Source organism: Chrysochloris asiatica, unplaced genomic scaffold, assembly GCF_000296735.1.
Source record: "Chrysochloris asiatica unplaced genomic scaffold, ChrAsi1.0 scaffold00054, whole genome shotgun sequence".
Lineage (NCBI taxonomy): Eukaryota > Metazoa > Chordata > Mammalia > Afrosoricida > Chrysochloridae > Chrysochloris > Chrysochloris asiatica.
This window is the reverse complement of record NW_006408572.1, coordinates 5,543,377-5,562,913: the sequence shown is the minus strand read 5'-3', so window position 1 is coordinate 5,562,913 and position 19,537 is coordinate 5,543,377. Positions and strand designations below refer to the sequence as shown.

General features: G+C 42.2%; 1 protein-coding gene across 1 annotated transcript in view; it reads left to right on the top strand.

Moving 5' to 3' along the window:
• Positions 1–17,623: 17,623 nt before the first annotated feature.
• Positions 17,624–19,537, top strand: part of UBE2G1 (ubiquitin-conjugating enzyme E2G 1) — a 112,988-nt gene continuing 111,074 nt past the window's right edge. The window contains exon 1 of the mRNA XM_006863279.1: positions 17,624–17,927. Coding sequence (XP_006863341.1) covers positions 17,882–17,927 — 46 coding nt within the window. The 5' untranslated portion in view covers positions 17,624–17,881. The remainder of the gene's footprint in view (positions 17,928–19,537) is intronic.

The window sequence follows — 19,537 nt, the reverse complement described above, 5'->3', positions numbered from 1 at the left end:
AAATCCTTTGTCATTTTTCAATTGTTTGTCTTTTTGCTGTTGATTTGTAGGAGTTCTTTATATAATCTAGTTTTGTTGTTGTTATGAAGTGCTGTCAAGTGGATTCCCACCCATAGCGACCCTGTATAGGGATTCTAAGAAGCAGCTGGTGAGCTTGAACCACCAACTTTGCAGTTCAAACAACTTTGCAGTCTGGTGTATTAGAAAATACACAGCGCTACACCAGGACTCCTGGTAGCGTAGTGGTTACGAATCGGGCTGCGAACCTTAAGGTCAGCGGTTCGAAACTACCAGCCACTCCGCAGGAGAAAGATGAGGCTTTCTACTCCCGTAAAGATTTACACCCTTGGAAACCCTGTACAGGGTCGCTATGGGTCGGAACCGACTCGATGGCACTTAACAACAACAACAACACCAGGACTCCATACATCTAAATACAAGTCCTTTACACGACAAAATGATATGCAAAACTTTCCTGCCATTCTGTGGGTTTTTTTGTTTTGTTTTGTTTACTTTCTTGACATTGATTTTGAAATAGTTTATGCTATTTTTTATTGTTATTGTTAAGAAATCATTGCTTAATTCAAAGTCAGAAACATTTATGTTTTTTGGTTCTTTTCCCCTATGAATTTTATAGTTTTAGCTCTACATTTAGGATTTTGATGCGCTTTGACTTACTATCTATATATAATGTCAGGTAGGTGACCAACGTCATACTTTACATGTGACGTCCAGTTGTACCAATACCATTCTTTGATTTTATTTTGCTTTTCTTTTTCTGGGGAGTGTTATGACTCTGTAGGATAAGCTCTGGACTGCAAACCACAAGGTGGGCAGTTCAAGCCCCCCAGCTGCTCCTCAGGAGACAAATGAGACATTCTGCTCTCATAAAGATTTACAACCTTGGAAACCCTGTAAAGAGTCGATTTGAGGGGAAGCCGACGCAAGGACACCTAACAATGACATTTCTTTTTAACCATAACAATTCTTTTACTACATTTTACAATAAATGTTTAACTCATTAAACATTTTCAGTCTTTTAATTTAAACATATAAAGTTATACATTTTCTTTTAGGCATTTTTTACTTTTTAGATATAAAAAATAATTTTATTATTAGGGCAGCTAATAATTTATTATGGCACTTCAGCTAAATTTCTATGTTTTGTGATTTACTGTAAATCTTAGCTATAGCCTGTGATTGGAGCCCTGGTGTGGTGCTCTGGGCTAATGCAAAGTCATTTGAACTGCAAGGCCTTGGCAGTTCAAGGTCACCCCTGCTCCTCTTTAACCCTATACAGGGTCATTATAGGTCGGAATCAACTCAGTGGCACTTAACAACATCAACAACATGCCTGTGATTACTGACCCATTTTCAAATGAATTGCTAAGGAGTAAGAACAATGACAAGAAGAATTCCAGGTGTGGCACTGTAAGATCAGCACTGGAATGCAAACCACAAAGACAGTTCAAACCCACCAGCTACTCCTCGGAAATCCTGTACGGATCACTATGAGTTGGAACCAACTTGAAGGCACTTAACAACAACTACGTCAAGGAATAAAGTTTACAGTGGAACTAAGGATTAAGGATATCCTCCACCTTACAAGAAGGTGTGACTCAAGTCACCACCCTTAGGTTCCTTGTAGGCATGCTCTGACTCCAATTTATAAGACTGCTTTGGACAAGCTCACTCTCCTGCTTCTAGCTCATTATATCCTACTTCAAGTTCATGGGACTTTTGTTCCATCGCCTGACCTGATTCACCAGTTCCCACAGCATCCTCATCAACAGCCTATTTCTGACCTACTGATTGGGGTTCCTCAGCTCCTGAGACTGTGTGGGTGAGAAGGTTCTCCCAGACTGATCCCTGAACTACGGAATTGGGACTTGGCAGCATGTCTTTAACCTCCGACCCATAGGGACCAGCCTTGTGCTGATCTTGCTAAAGAAATTATTCATGCAATTACTTATTGATTGATTTAATTTTAAATAATTCAAGAAAGTGGCTTCAAGAACACTTTGGCACATCATAATGAGCCTTCTTCCTCCAGGTACACAAATATAAGTTTAATAAGCATAGACCTCCACTAATCTTAAGAGATTATTCTATTAATAAGATTGACTAATTCAACAGATGTTTGTTGAATGCTTACTGTGTTTGTAGCATCGTTATATGAAGTTCTGAGAACAGAGCAGTGAAATACAGACATTATAAAATTTATAGACAATTGAAAAAAAATTTCAAGTTCAACATTGAATGAGAACTACTTGAAACATAGGAGATAAGATTAAATTCAAGTATGGGAAAGGTTTTTTGTTTTGCTTGGTGTGGATGGGTGGGTCTGGGAAAGATTTTGTGGAAGAATATTTTCTTCCTAGGACCCACAGGATGAATGAGTTGTTGTTATTATTATGTGCCGTGGAGTCGGTTCCAACTCATTGTTGTTGTTGTTGTTAAGTGCCATCGAGTCGGTTCCGACCCATAGCGACCCTGTACAGGGTTTCCGAGGGTGTAAATCTTTACGGGAGTAGAAAGCCTCATCTTTCTCCCGCGGAGCGGCTGGTAGTTTCGAACCGCTGACCTTATGGTTCGCAGCCCGATTCGTAACCACTACGCTACCAGAGCTCCTTAGTGAGTCTGTAACAGGGTTTCCGAGGCTGTAAATCTTTACAGGAGCAGAAAGCCTCATCTTTCTCCCGTAGAACGGCCGGTAGTTTCGAACTGCTGACCGTGAGATTAGCAGCCCGATTCATAACCACTACGCTACCAGAGCTCCTTAGGATGAATGAGTAGAACCTCACAAAGTTCAAAGCATAAAAGAGTTACAGGCCATTGGAACAGCAAATGAAAACACTTAGAGGGAACTTTTGGAAGAAGGAAAAAGAAGTGTTGTATAGTGAGTGTGGAATGGAGAATGTCATAGGAAGCACAGGGTGACAGTGTGAGCATGATCCTGGAGACTTCTCCAGGTCGAGACTGTGAAGGGCAATTAAACCACATTGAGGAACTTAGATTTCATTCCAATGCAACAGTGGGAGGCCACCAATGAGATTTTGTTTTTAAAATAGATTTTTGTTGTGTTTCAGGTGAAAGTTTACACAGCAAATTAGGTTCTCATTGAACAATTCTACACAAATAATTCAGTTGGTATTGGTTATATTTTTCACAATATGTCTTCATTCTCATTCATTATGTCTTGTTGTATCATTTCCTGTACTGTAGGTTCCCCACCCCCTTAGCTTCTCATCTTTGATTTAGAGTACTTTTTGACCATTTGGTCTCATAGAGATGATTTTACAAATGGGCTCATTGTTCCTGGATGATATTCTTTATTTTATGAACTAATCTGTTATTTCACTGAAAGGTAACCTCAAGGAATAATTTTGGCATTCGATTTAAAGAATATCTCGGAGAGTCCTTCGTGGGTCCTCTAGTCTCAGCAGATCTTAATAAATCTGGACTTATTTTTATTTTCTTATACTCAGTATAACCACTTTAATGTAACCACAAAAGGATGCAAATGAAGAAACACATTGGATGAGGTTGGAAGAATTCCTAGTGTGCAGCTTCCATGTCCTAATGAACGTACTACCCTTCTATATCCACCAACGTCTTTCATCAACCAAGTCTGGACTTTTTAATTATATGAATTCTCTCCCACATTTTCCTCCCATTCTATCAGGGGCTGTTTATTGTGGATCTAATCAGAACGCACAGTAATGGTAGCCAGGCACCATCTAGTTCTTCAGGGTACATGAGGCCATGGTTCATGTAGATAATCAGTCCTGTAAACTACTTTCTTCTCTGAGTCTTTGCTTTCCTTTGTTCTCTCTTGGTCTGATGAATAATGACCAATAGTTGGGTCTTAGATGGCCATTTGCAGTTTTTTAAGACCCCCCCCCCAAAAAAAAAAAAAACACCACTTACCTCACTGAGATGTAAAACATATACTTTATGGACTATATTATACCAATTAACTGAGTTATTTCCAAAGACTATGGTGCTAAGCCTTCAAATCCAGAAAACCAAACCCATGAGGTGTTTGGTTACATCTAAGAACTGACTCCAATGAGCTCTGGTTGTTGTTGTCATGTGCCGTGGAGTCGGTTCCGACTCAGAGCGACCCTGTATAGGGTTTCCGAGGCCGAGGCTGTAAATCTTTACGGGAGCAGAAAGCCTCATCTTTCTCCCGCGGAACAGCTGGTAGTTTAGAACTGCTGACCCTGAGGTTCGCAGCCCAATTCATAACCACTATGCTACCAGAGCTCCTTAATGCCATTCTGCAGGAAAAAGATGAGGCTTTCTGTTCCTGTAAAGACTCACAGCCTTAGAAACTCTATGAAGGGTTGTTATGAGTCAGAACCACCACGGCACATCACCACTACCAAGAAGTATCTGTACTTGTGGTCCTATGTGGTTTATTACATATATGAATATACATGTATGCACCTATGTACTTCTATGTACATATACCTATAAATATATCGGCACATATATGTAGCCACATATTCATACTCATACACATATATATTGTTTTGTTGTTGTTCGAGTCAGTTTCAACTCATAACGACCCTATATATGGTTTCCGAGGAAGGACTGGTGAGCTTGAACCACTGACCTTGCAGATCAAACTGACTTTGCAGTCTCACGCATTAACCCACAGCACCACACCAGTACTCCTGATATATTGTAGGGAAGCTAATTCTTTATTATGACCCTTTTAGCTAAATTTCTTGATTTTGTGATGTATTAGGATCAGCATTGGACTTTAAACCACAAGGTCAGCAGTTCAAACCCACCAGCTGCTTCTCAGAAACCATATACAGAGCCACTATGAGTTGGAAGCAGTCCTGGTGTGCCCCTGTGAGTTAATGTGCTGGACAGCAAAGTCTGTTTCAACCACAAGGTCAGCGGTTCAAGCTCATCAGCTGCTCCTCGGAAACTATACAGGTCACTATGAGTTAGAACTGACTCAATAGCACTTAACAACAACAATGTCTATGATTATAGACCCATTTTGAGATGTATTGCTTAGGAGTAAAGATTAAGGTGAGGCTAAAGTGTACTGTTGTGGCATTGTAGGATAAGCATTGGACTGCTAACCACAAGATCGGCAGTTCAAAACCACCATCTGTTCCTCAGAAACTTATTTGATGGACAATGTATTAGGATCAGCACTAGACTTCGAACCCAAGGTCAGCAGTTCAAACCCACCAGTTGCTTCTTGGAAACCCTACACAGGATCACTATGAGTCAGGACCAACTCAATGGCACTTAATAACAACAAAGGAATAAAAATTATGGTGGAACTAAGGATTAAGGATGGTGCCGCTCCCTCTTACTAGAGGATGTGACTCAAATTACCACCCTTAGTTCCCTTGTGTGCATGGTCTGACTCCAATTTATAAAATTGCTTTGGACAAGTGCACTCTCTTGCCCTGGATCTTGCATCTGGTTCATTTCATCTGTATTCCGACTCATGGGACTTTTGGCCCATCACCTGACCTGATTTCACTAGCTCCCACAGCCTCGTGCATCAATAGCCTGTCTTCTAACCTGCCTATTTGAATTCCGGAAACTATGTGGGTGAAAAGATTTCTCCAGACTGATCTCTGAACTAAGGATTTGGGACATAGCAGCTACCACAATTGTGTGAAGCATTTCCTTCGACAATTTTGAATTTTGTGAGATGTTGCAGAACCCTGGTTCTTGAGCAGAAGTGGTGATTGATAATCTAGGATTATGGAGGGGTATAACATGTTGGAAAAGTCAAACAGTAGGGATATCTTTAAACTTCAACTCATAGGAACCAACCTTGTGCTGATCTTTCTGAAAGAAATTATTCACGCATATATCTATGTATATATTTATGTATATACATATTTTTGGTTGTTGAAAAATTATACTTTTCATATCCTTTACTGAAAACAATCTTTTCTCATGTGTGCTTTTTAGTGGCATCATTTACCTTTGGTCAAGCTGTATACACTTCACTTATATTTAATGTTACCTTTCTGTTATGGATTAAATTGTGGCCCTTGAATGTATGTGTAAACTTGACTAGGCCATTATACTCAATATTATGTAGTGAGTTATGGTGTTGGAGAAGACTATTAAAAGTACCATGGACTATCAGAAGAACAAACAAATCTGTGGTACAAGAAAAACAGCCAGAATGCTTCTTAGAAACCAGAATAACCAGATTTTCTCTTTCATACTATCAGGAGGGACCAGTTCCTTAGTAAATTGGAGGTCAGCAAAAAAGAGGAATATCCTAATGAGATGAATTGGCACAGTGGCAGTAGCTGTGGGCTCAAGCATAACAATTGTAAGGTTGGCACAGGATCAAGCAGTGTTTCATTCTGTTGTGCATGGGGTCACTATGAGTCCAAACCAATTCTAGGCCCCCTAACAACAACAGCCATCCATTTTGTGACCTAATGTAATTATCCTTTGCATTGCAAATGTTAACTTCTATCATGTTAATGAGGCAGGACACAATCTCTTTTTTGTGAGATATAAAACAGATTTAACAACTGAGCAGAGATCAGAGGGACCTGACTACAACCAAGAAAGAAGAACCATGAGTGAAGCATATCCCTTGGACCCAGAGTCCTTGTGCTGAGGACTTCCTAGACCCTGGGGAAGACTGATGTGAAGATACATGGAAATCTCCAATGAACTCCAGTTCCACAAATGTTGAAAGGAGACAAGGACCTTGCCCCAGAGCTAACAGAGAGAGAAAGCCTTCCCCTAGAGCTGAGGCTCTGAATTCAGTCTTCTAGTCTCCTATGCTGGGAAAAAATAAATTTCTGGTCGTTAAAGTCATACACTCGTGATGTTTCTGTTGTAGCAGCCCTAGATAAGTAAGACACTTTCCCATCACTGAAGATGACATATACCTACTATTTTGAAAAGGAGCTCTGTTCTGTTATCATAGTGGTTACAAATAGGGCTGCTAGCCTCAAGGTCAGCAGTTTGAAACTACCAGGCATTCTACAAGAGAAAGATGAGACTTTCTGCTCCCGTAAAGATTTATAGTCTCAGAAACCCTCTACGGGGTTGCTGTGACTGGAACCAACTCCATGGCACACCACCACCATCAGGAGTGTTTCCCTTTCTCCTCTTTCTTATTCATATTGATCTCTGTTACCACAAGGGTGCTACAAAAAGTTTGTGAAAAAATGGAATTAAAATGTAATGGGATTCTCTCACAAAGTTTTTGAAGTCCTCAACATATTTATTATTGTCTTCTTATAAAAGTGTGATCATATAATATTTGTTCTTTTGTGATGAACTCATTTTGCTCAGTCCAAAGTCCTCCAGATTTATCCATGTTATATTTTAAAGACTCATCGTTATTTCCTCTTGAAATCTACCTGATTTCCCTTTTCATTTGGAAGTTCTATAATTCCATTATTCCCTCTTTTAATTTTATTTTTTGTTGTTATTGTTGCAAACTGGTATCTCTGGATCCCTATTTTCAGTCTTGTAGGGACCAACTTGACAGCACTTAACACAAGATTTTTTTACTTTGAGTAATTCTATATCTGGGTTGACTTCTGGGTGATACTGTAATGAATGTTAGCCTCAGGTTGTTATCTGCTGTTGTTGGTTCTCTGTACAAAGAACTCCCTTTAGGATTTTTTGTAAGCTTGATTTGTTTTTTTCAAATTCTTTTAATATCTGTTTAATTTCACTGCAATATTTGATAGACAAATTTTCTGGGTATATGATTCTTTTTTTCTTTCAATGTTTTCTATGTCATCCCATTGTCTTCTTGCTTGCATAGTTTCTGCTGAGAAATCAGAGTTTAATCTTTTTTTTTTCTTTCACTTTTTATTGTGAATTGAATGAAATTTTACAGAGTAGATAACAGTTTTACATGAAAAACATCATAGACTTTGCATTCTTGGTGCTGGATCCCAGGCAGACGTGAAGTTTTGAAGAGGGGGTGCCTTTGGCTGTTGAGTTGGTGAGGGCAGGTACTGGACCACCCCTCAGGCTATCAGAAGGGCATGGAACAAAGGAGAACCACATCCCCCTTGCCACCCACCTCCAGCTGCATCCTGTGCCTGCAGATCGTTGTGTTGGCAGCTGCAAAAGCTCAAGGTAGCGGCGCCACTTGATGCTGGTTGGCAGCCCACCTGTTTTTCTTCTCTCTTGCTGATCCTGTTCAACATCCTCTTTCAGTCATCAGTCAATCCACCTCTCTGTTCTGGCCTCTGAAGCTCAGGGTTGCATGACTATCATGTGTATCTGTTTCGTTTGTTCTCCCATGTCTTTGTTGCAGTGTGTCTGCCTGCTCCACCATCTTGCCTCGGAAGTCCTTATCATTATTCTTTATGTCTGTATAATATTCCATTGTGTGTATGCACTATATTTTGATATATATTCATCCATTGTTGGACACGTAATTTGTTTCCATCTTTTTACTATTGTGAATAATGAAGCAATGAATATAGGTGGCGCATGTCTGTCTATGTCTCCTTTATTAGATCTCTGGTAGCCATCAATGGGTTTTAAGGAGGAAAAACAGCGGATTTGCATTTTTGCTCTAACTGCAGAAAGTAGATAAGGGGGGAGAGGATAAAGACCAGTGCCTGAAAGACTCTTATAGAGGTTTGGTAGTCATATAGGCTTGGATTAAGGAGTTTCCATGGGAATGGAAAGGAGGGTTCTAGTGCAACAAACATGTAAGACTTAATGTGCAATCAGAGTTAGGGAAAGGGAGAGCACCAGGACTGATTGTCCTATTTCTGACCTGAGTGACTGGGTACCATTGCTGTGCAGATCAGGTCCAAGGAATTCAGATCAGGGCAGTTAGATGGGCCCATGGGATTTTCCATCTTCTGGGTTCCTTGAACCTGACTGTCTTCCAAGGATTCACTTTCCTAAGTTCTCTCAAGGAAAGCTATCTTTGCTCTCTAACTCCAGGGTTCTTAGGGTCAGCCAGCTTAGAGTATTCTTCTTGTTCCCCTTAGCCCTTTTCCTTTTCTAAATCCTAGCTCTTTTAAGGAGCTCTGGTAGCGTAGTGATTACAAATTGGGCTGTGAATTGCAAGGTCAGCAGTTAGAAACTACCAGCTGTTCTTTGGGAGAAAGATGAGGCTTTCTGCTCCCGTAAGGATTTACAGCCTCGGAAACCCTGTACAATGGTCACTGTGAGTCGGAACCGACTCCACGGCACATCGCAACAACAACAACAACAACAGCTCTTTTAAGTTAGTGCTGTACTACTTGCTGTTTCCCTTTGCTACTGCTATCTGATGACCTATTCAGTCAATAACACTGGCTCCTGATTCACGGCCCACCTCCCTTGGAGACTTAACTACCCACATGCATGACCCACCCAGCATCCATGCCTGTCATCTGCTTGACTTCTTCCCACTAGCCAGTCTCATCTACGCCCACATGAGACAGCTTGATCGCCCACCCCCTTGTCCTCTTCCCTTTCAGTGGTGATCTTCCCACCCATCAGCCTCTCCCATGGTCATATGAGAGCGCTTCATCACCACCTTCCTTAACTTACTTTGGTCTTCTCCCCATCAGTCAGTCTCTTCCATACTCATGTAAAACTGAGTCATCACCCTAACCACCCCACACATGAATTCTGGGTTCCAAGCCACTGTCAACCTCCACTACTTTCTGTCTTTAGTATCCATATTACACAATCCAACAACCTCATCAAGACTCCATTATTCAGAAGTCTGGAGCAAGAAAGCAGAGTAGGCAGATGTATTGAGCAGACCTTCTGTAACAAAGACATGAGAGAACAAGTGAAATCGATTTCGATGGTGATCCTGGAGGACTCTAGACTCATGGAAAGAGAAAGACTGTGTGCTGGCGGCCAGGAGGCAGACTTGTGGAATGTGCCCTTTGGCTGTTTAAATGATTATATGTTCTTGAGTGTTTTTGTGTACACCACCCCCCTAAAACAAAACCCCAGAGGGAATAGAAGCAAATACTGTTGAATTATGATGCACAGAGGAGATTGTAATCATTGCAATGAAACAAGTGTAAAACCTATGTTCTCCCATGTAAACTAGCACTCAATTCACAATAACTTGAAAAAAACCCCACTTAACTGTAATTCTAAAAGGAGACCAAGCCTTAGTCATAACCCTACCTCGAATATTAACTCTAGTCCTCACCATAACCCTAACACTAGATGAAGTCCTAGGGCTTGTCTAGACCTCACCATACTCTAAACCCTAAATTCTTACTCCTCCCCAAAAGACCTCATTATTCATACCACTTCCCCACTATTCGTTGGTTGCTTGTTGCTTTCACTTCCTTCTCTATCTCCATCTCTATTTTACTTGACTAACCCTCAACCCTGAGTGAACCTTCTTTGTGTTTGCACCTGAGCAGCTAAACATTACTGGAAACAAAAAATTACTTAACTGGACTTACTGGTTCCACTATTAGTTCATGACCACAAACCTCAAATAAGCACTCAGCATTGAGATCAACACTTCCTCATCTTGTATTCAGCCTTCAGAGCACTCTGGTCTGCCTGCTGTCAGCGCTCCTCCATCAAAATCCTTCCATCAAGGTCAACAGCAGCTTCCTTGTTTCCAAATTCAGTGCACACATCTCAGCTCTCTTCCCTCTTTACCTCTCCAGTAGCATATGGCAGTTGACCATTGTTTTCAACAGGAACATTTTTCTAACTTGACTTTTGTGAATCTATACTACTTTCTGCCCCTTTTTTGCCACTCTTTCTCAGTCTTCACTTCTTGCTCCTCCTCCTCTACCTGACCTTCAAAGGTCTGGGTGTTTGAGAACTCATTTTCACTCTTAAATCTCAACACAGTTTCTCACTAGGAAACCTCATGCTGATGTCTCCCAAGTCACATCTATAGCTTTGTTCTTTTCTCTGAGCTGCAACTTTAAGTATACAGATGCTAATTTGGCATCTCTGCCATCCAACAGGTTTCCTTCCCCCATTTTGAAATCCAGCTAGTTGTTCCAGGTATCATAAACCAAGGCTTCATCCTTGATTCATCCCTTTCCCCTTCATCCACATCCAGTCCATCAGCAAGCTCTTACTGTTTTGCTTTCAAAATTGATTTCAAATTCATTCCCCTCCTCCCTCCCTGCTTCCATCCCAATTCAAGCCATCATCATCTGGTACTTCATCTTCTACAATAGCCTTCTAACTGGCGGCTATCTCTTTGCCACATAGCATCAGTGAGATTTTAAACATTTGTGAATCAGAGAATGTCTCTCCTAAGACATCCACTGTAACTAAACTAAATGCCAAATTCTTTGCTGTGGTCAACAAGGTCTCACGTTGTGACATGACCCCTGCCGGCCTCTCCAGTCTTCTATCATCGCCCCCTTTTCACTCACTAGTCAGCAGTGGAGCTGGTCTATTCATGCTGAACTCTTTCATATTTCAGAAATCTGTTGTTGTTGTTGTTGTTAGGTGCCATTGAGTCAATACTGACTCGACTCATAATGACCCTATGCACAAGAGAGTGAAACACTGCCAGGTCCTGGGCCAACTTCACAATCATTGTAATGTCTGAGCTCATTACTGCTGCCACTGTGCCAATCCATCTTGCTGGGGGTCTTCCTCTTTTTCTCCAACCCTCCACTTTACCAAACATGATATCCTTTCTAGTGACTGGTCCCTCTTGATAATATGTCAGCAGTCTGAGAGATGAAGTCTGGCCATCCTGCCTTCCAAGGAGCATTCTGGCATACTTCTTCCAACACAGGTTGGTTTGCTCTTTGGGCAGCCCGTGGTACTTTTAATATGCACCCACAATGCCGAAACTCAAATGCATCAATTCTTTTACGGTTTTCCTTATTCACTGTCCAATTTTTGTATGCATATGAGGTTATTGAAAGTAGCATGGCTTGAGTCAGGCACACCTTAGTCCTCAAATTAGCATCTGTTCTCTTCAACACTTTAAAGAGGTCTTGTTCAGCAGATTTGCCTAATGTAATATGTTGTCTGATTTCTTGACTGCTGCTTTCATGACTGTTGATGGTTGATCTGAGCAAAATGAAGTCAACTTCAATCTTTTCTCATAAACCCATAGAGTTTGTGAGGAGCAGCTAGTGGGTTTGAACTGCTTACCTTGTGGTTCGCAGTCCATTGCTCATCCTACAGCACCACAGCAGGAGTCCAAATACCAAGTTAGACAGTTGGAAGTGCAGAACTGAACCTCTGGTGAAAAATCTTGGTTAGAGATAAAAAGTTGGAAATTATTACATAATAATCCAGGAATTGAAGGGGAATTTTTTAACCTGTCAAAGGGCATTTACTACAAATTCTACGGCATGACATTTAATAGTGAAACACGAAAAGCAGTCCCTTTAAGAACAGAGCAAGTACAGCCTGAGGGCTCCTTGGAAGCCAGGATGGCCAGACTTCATCTCTCATACTTTAGACATGTTGTCAGGAAGGACCAGTCCTTGGGGAAGGATATCATATTTGGCAGAATGGAGTATTGGAGAAATAGAGGAAGACCCTTAATGAGATGGACTGGCACAGTGGTAGTAGCGATGGGCTCAAATGAAGCAATTATTGTGAGGTTGGCACAGGACCAGGCAGTGTTTTGTTTTGTTATCCACAGTGTCACTATGAGTTGGTACTGACTCAATGGCACCTAACAACAACAACCACCTCTTTTCAGCAAATCTGCTGGATGACCTAGCCAGCACAGTGAAGTAAAAAAGAGGAACTATGTTTCAAAAGAAAGATACAGATACCATTGTTGTTGTTGTTAAGTGCCCTCATCAAGTCAGTTCTGACCCATAGCGACCCTGTTACAATATTTGAAATGATATTGTTTACATAGAAAATAAAAATAATCTAAAAATAAATTATTGCATGAAGTTGCTGTACCAAAACAGAAAAATCACTTTTTAAGATAAAATTTTATATAAATGGAAACTATCTCATTATTTTGAGTTTATCTATATATTTAAATTAAAAAAAACAACCATTCTACTACCATAAAACTCTATGAGTAGTACACATTAAACAAAAGAAAGCAAAACAAATCTGATAACCAAATCACATTATATGATACTATAAAATACTAGTGTTATGGATTGAATTGTAGACCCCAAAAATATTTCTTGAAGTCCTGACCCCTGTACCCATAAATGTGATCTTGTTTAGAAACAGGGTTTTTTCTTTTGCTATGTAAATGAGGCCATACCAATGGGGTGTGGATCCTAAACATCATCATTTCTGTGTTGTGGAAGAGCAGACTAGAAACAAGGAGATACACAAGAGGAAGAGAAACATCAGGGAGGGAGGATCCTCTATAAGCAAAGGAAAAGCCAATGGTTGTAAGCAGCCATCAGAAACTGGAAAAGAGGCCTGTAGCAGTAGTCAGCATAATGGAGACCAGGATTTGGACTCTGAGCTTTCAGGTCTATAAAATAAATTTCTGCTTTTTGGAGTCAACCACTTGTGGCATATCTTCTTATAGCGGCACTAGCTAAGTTAACCAAGGAGCTCTGGTAGCATAGTGGTTACAAGTCTAACTGCTAACCTCAAGGTTAGCAGTTTGAAACTATCAGCCATTCTGTAGGAGAAAGATAAGGCTTTCTGTAAAGATTAATCCTGGATAAACCCTTAGCCTCAGAAACCCTATGCAAGTTCATTATGAGTTGGAACTGACTCCATGGCACATAACCACCACCAGCACCAGCTAAGATAACCAGAGATAATAAGATCCTAATTTTCTGATTTACCTACAAGAATCAATAACAACAATGGACGTTAGGAGAAAATGTACCAATGTTTTTATATTTTTGAAAGAACATGATTTAATTTAAAATATAAAATTCTATACCCAGCTAAACTGACATTAAATTATGGCCCTTTAAAAGAAAGACTTTTTCACCCATATAAAGAATTAGAACATTTGCTTCACACATACTCATCAGAAACTTCTGATAATGTACTCTAGCAAAAGAAGGGAGTAAACAAACAGAGTTAGATCTGAGATCCAGGATACAATAGACCAAGCTCAGGTAGGAAAGTAGCCAAGGGAAGTCCTAGGAAAATGCCCATGTAGAAGACATGCTCAAATCAATCATCCCAGATTCCAACCAAACCAAACCCATAGTTATCAAATTGATTCCAATTCATAGTGAATCTGTATAGGGTTTCTGAGATAGTAAATCTCTATAGGAGGAGACAGTTGGTATGTTGAACCACTGACCTTTCAATTGGTAGGTAGCTCAAGGCCTAGCCCACAGAACCACCAGATTTCCTTAATTAGAGAGTAATACAGAAGGTTCCAGGAGGTATGTTTTTAAGAAAAGAGAGCTTTAATAGATCAAGTGGGTACAAAAGCATTTGAAATAAAGTGTGGAATGCAAGGAGATTGAATATAGTGAAGGTACTGAAGAAATGAATTGTACATTTAAAAATCTTTAAAAGGGTATACTTTTTTGTTTTTATTGGCTTTAAAGTATAGAATTTTATTTTCTCATAGTGTTGGATGCCAAAAATCTAAATCAGGGTCTTGGCTTCTCTGGGTCTCTGTCCTAGTTTCTGGTATCTCCTTGTCAATTCTTGACTTATAGACGGGTCCTCATGTGGCATCTGTTTTCTTCTTGTGTGTGTCTGCATTTATTCTGCTCTTTTTGGTTTTGTTTTTAAACCTTTTATTGTGAATTGAGTGGAGGTTTACAGAACAGATCATTTAATCCCACATTCAACAAATCATATGCTTCATGTCACTACAGTGATTGCAACCCCCTCCATGTAACATCAGTTAACTGGATTTACAGCTATTCACTTTGAGACTTGTACCCCTAGGGAATACACACAATTATAATGTTATAATACACTGGACTGCAAGGGCAATTTGAACTGCAAGGTTGGTGATTCAAACTCACCAGCTGTTCCTTAGAAACCCTATACAGGGTCACTATGAGTTGGAACCAACTGGATGTCACTTAACAATGACAACAACAACACTTTAACATTTAGACTGGACTGCTGGACTGCTGATGTAAGGCTGCTGATTGTAGCCCATTAGCCACTTTGCAGGAAAAAGATGAGGCTTCTGCAAAAATATACAGCCTCAGAAACCCTATACAAGCTGCTATGAGTCAGAACCAATTTAGGGCACTTTTCAACAACAGCATCAGCCAGAAGAAATAGTTGAAGGAGTTCAAAGGGGTTGCCTGTGGCAAGTGACTTTAGAAATGGGAAAGGGGTAGGACAAGGCATACTTGTTTTTCACTGTAAACCTTAGTAGACTACTTGGTAATAAACCCTGTGTATGTATTACTCTGGTGAAATTAATAGTGTATTTTTAAAGGTGAAAAAGGAATATATATTACAACCAGGCAATATTTTGGATAACCTGTCTGAAGATCTCAGAGAAAAGGGACTGTTTTTCAAGTCTGCAGTTAGAGTGTTTGTTGTGATATGATTTTTCTCATTCTAAATAAATATTCCTCTAAATCTTATTTTTTAAAACTGTTTTTTATTATGAATTGAGTGAAGATTTGCAGAGAAGATCATAGATCATAAGTTTTACATTAAAAAAAATCATATACTTTGCTTTATTACAATGGTTGCAATCCCTTCTATGTATTAACAGTTAACAGTATTTACCTCTACTCACTTTAATGATTGCATTCCTCCCTTTGTCTCCCACCACCTTCATCTGCTAGCCTCCCTCTTGTTGTATATTGCCTGCCCTGGTCACCCATGTTAACATGTGTCTACCTCTAGCCAGTAAATAATTTTCTCTCTCCCCACCTCTACCCTATAACCATCTTAGACCGTTTCTTTATCAATTGTTGTTGTTAAGTGCCGTCGAGTCGGTTCCAACCCATAGCGACCCTGTACAGGGTTTCCGAGGGTGTAAATCTTTATGGGAGTAGAAAGCCTCATCTGGAGCGGCTGGTAGTTTCGAACTGCTGACCTTAAGGTTCGCAGCCCGATTTGTAACCACTATGCTACCAGAGCTCCTTTTTCTTTATCAATAACAATTCTTAATTATTTACAACATTAGTCTCATACAATATTTGTCCTTTTGTGACTAATTTCACTCGGCATAAATGTTCTCCAGGTTTATCCATGTTGTGAGGTGTTTAGCGGATTCATTGTTATTCTTCAACATTGTGTAATATTTCTCTGTGTGTGTCAGTGTTTGTTTAATTATTCTTTTATTGATGGGCACTTAGGCTGTCTCCATCTTGTAGACAGCATGTTGAAGGACCTTGTTTTCTTATCTATTCTGTTGTCTATGTCTCTTGACTGGTACATTTAATCCATTTCCCTTCAGTGAAATTGTCAAAAAGTATGAATTGATTGCTGTCATTTTTCTAGTTTTTTTTTTGGTGTGTGGTGATACTGTTCCACATAATTTTCTGTACCGAGTTAATTTCGTTTGTGGATTTTCTTTTCATTTCTGTTGTGTTAATATTTACTAAGTCTTTCTTACTTTCCTCTTTTTAAAAATTTTGAAGTGCAGGTTATTAATTTTCTTTGAGGTTACCCTATAATTTATTAAATTTCCCCCTCTTTAAGACAGTCTTGTCAAATTTTACTTTTTATTCTTATCTTTAGAGGATCCCTCACATTGGACAAGATTCAGGTCTCACAAAACCTGTGTTATCCCTGAATGGTGTTATATTCACTCTTCATGTTTATTTGCTCTTTTAATTCTCGTTCTGGAGGATAGCGTGAGAACAGTATTTCCAGTAATTTATATATATAATATATATATATAGTTGGAAACTGCTTATTTTACTCATGAAGACTGTAAGCCCTCTGAGGGCCGGGACTAAATTTCTACTGTAGCTAAAAAGTGTTTAATAAATGTTTGTGGAAAGAACAGATACATTTAAGTGCCTTTATGTATTACTCTTTCCTCAGCACCACACCTTTATAGAGATGGCGTTATTCAATGGCAAGAAATGGTGGGAATAGATAGGACACAGAGCTGAGTGAGGGTGATTTTTGCTTCCCAGAATGAAAGTTTAAATTGTATATATCATTTGCGAATCTCAGCTCACTTTACTAGTGGAAATTAATGATTTGCTCATGTTTTGTATTATAAGATGCAGAACATTTGGCTTGTTTTAATCATCTTTTTGTGTGCATTCTTTCTGTAAAGTGAACTATCAGCATATATTAAGTCTGTTTGAGGGATTGCTTAAAATGGGGCACACCAGTACTGAGTTCGGCTTTTTAACAATGACTAATTCGCACACCATGTGTGCAGTGTTAGATGGCTATTGGGAGCTCGCCAATAACTAGGCTCCTGCCACTTCATTCGGCCCCTTCACACTCATACCACCTGCTTCAATACGGAGGCGGTGTCTTGACCCTCGCGACCTCTTTGTCATGGCGTCTGTAGGGCGTCTACAAGCTGTGGCCTTGGCAGTAAGCCGGGCGTCGACCTTCCCAAGATGGCGGCGACTGGGTCAAATCCGCGTAGGGGGCGGAGCTCCACCGCCAGGGGCGGGGAAGGGAGGCAAAGGGGTTGGGCTAGCGGTAGGCTGTTTCTGAAGCAAGCAGGCAAAGAGCGCCTGCGCGGAGCGGCCCTGCGCGCAGTGAGGCAGTGGCGGGGGAAGGCACCGGTGGGGCCGACGGGCGGATAGAAGGAGGGAAGCGAGCGAGCGAAGTCCCAGTGCGCGCCGCGGCTGCCCGGGTACCCTCCCCTTCCGGGCGTGAGGCGCTGTGAGAAGAGCTGAACCGAGAGGACTCGAGCCGGCAGCGAGGACCCTCTGCCGCCGCCCCAGCCCAGCCTCTCTTGGCTTCAGCGCGCCCGTCGTGGGGGCCCGGTTTCCTCAGTACACCCAGATTCAGCCGCCCCCAGAGCCTGCTCCCAGTCCTTCGAAAGCCCCGGCACCGGTCCGGGCCCTTGTCGGGGAGGATGACGGAGCTGCAGTCAGCGCTGCTACTGCGAAGACAGCTGGCAGGTGAGCGGGCGGGTGGCGGGGCACCGGGCCCGGCCGCGATCTCAGTGAGCCGCTGGCCGGTACCTTCTCCTGGCCCTCCCGGAACGGGGGCTGGACTGATCCAGGGAGTAGCAGGAGCCGCCAGCGAGGCCAGGTCCAGGCCTGTGATGGGTGGGAAGCCCGAGTTGCCCGTCCGGCCGGGCCCAGCACTTCTTCCCTGGTTTTGAGGGGTTGGGGGCGGGGACGCGTCCGAGCCTCGGCCCTAGGACGGGGCCTGGCGCTCCGGGGGAGGAGAAGAGGGTGCCCCCTCCCCCATCGATGGAACGTTGCGGGGGAGGGGCTGAGTGCCCCGCTTTGGGGCCGACCCTCCTTGTTGGGGCGAGTCTCTGTCTCAGGTGCGGTCGAGGCCGCCGGACGGTGGGGGCTGGAAGGGACGTCTGGGCTCTGCACAGCTGCGGATCCCCGGCGCCGAGGTGCAGGGACTGTGAGCCCGGGCGGGCAGCGGGGACCAGGAGTGGGCAAAGGGAACTGGCTTCTGGTGGGCTAGATGAGGCGCGCAAAACTTCTCCCCGGGCAGCGCCGGGTCCGCGGAGTTGTGGCCGACAACAAAAGCGCCAGCTTCCGCGGCCTCGTCACGGGCGCGCTGGTGTCTAAGAATCTGGAGGGGGTGCAGGGCGCCGCCTGGACTGCCTCCGCCTGGCTCGGGCTCGGGCTCGTGCTGCGTCGCCCGCGGCAGGGAGAGTAGGAGCGGACATAGGAGAGAGCCGCTCGCTGGCCGCCTCGGGGCTTTGTGCGCCCAGCAGTTCGGTTCCTGCACAGGCCTGCAGACCCCCAGGGCTATGGCCCGCAGCTGTGGTTTGGGCGGTGGCTGGTCTGCCTCCCCTAAAGTGCCTGTGTCCCCCTCCCCCATTGTCCCGGGCTCGGGCCGTTTTCGGCTTCCAGGTTGACTTTTTAGGGGGTTGGCTCCTACTCTGCTAGGACTGTGTGCGCGGAGCATGCGCACTGGAGACATACGTGTGCGGAGTGTAAGGGGGGTGGTGGGTTGGTGGCTTCACAATGCTGCCCCACGTGCTACCAGATTTAAAGAGAAACGAACCAGCAGTTATTCCTGCTGTCCAACGCCCAGCGTGTGTCATTCTGAGTCCAGGCTGATCTTCCCCTCCCCACTGTATAGCAGCAGCTCCTGGCCTTCGGGAGAAGCCAAAAGCTGGAATGAAGAAATCTATTTTTGAAATAGATTTACTAAGAGTTTGAGGTGTTAGTTAAATCACTTTTCCGGCTTCATAAGGGAAAGGTTGTCAGGGGCTGTTACAGATTGTATAATTAGGTTTATTATTAGACCATGAGCAAGCAGGTTTGGACAAGTATTAAAAGTTCTAGATGCTCGGAGGGAGTGACTTGGATACAGAAGTTCTAATGATACATACTATCCATCCGGAAGAATTAGAAAAAAATAAGGAAGGAGGAACACCTTTATTATTGCATCTTGTTTTTGCAAACATACCATATATTTTTGTTTGCTTGTTTGTTTTGAAAGAAGGAATTGAGTTCTTAAAATGATCGTTTTCTTAAGAATTCTTTAATCAGTGTGGTGGTTATGTGCCATGGAGTCAGTTTCGGCTAATAGCGAC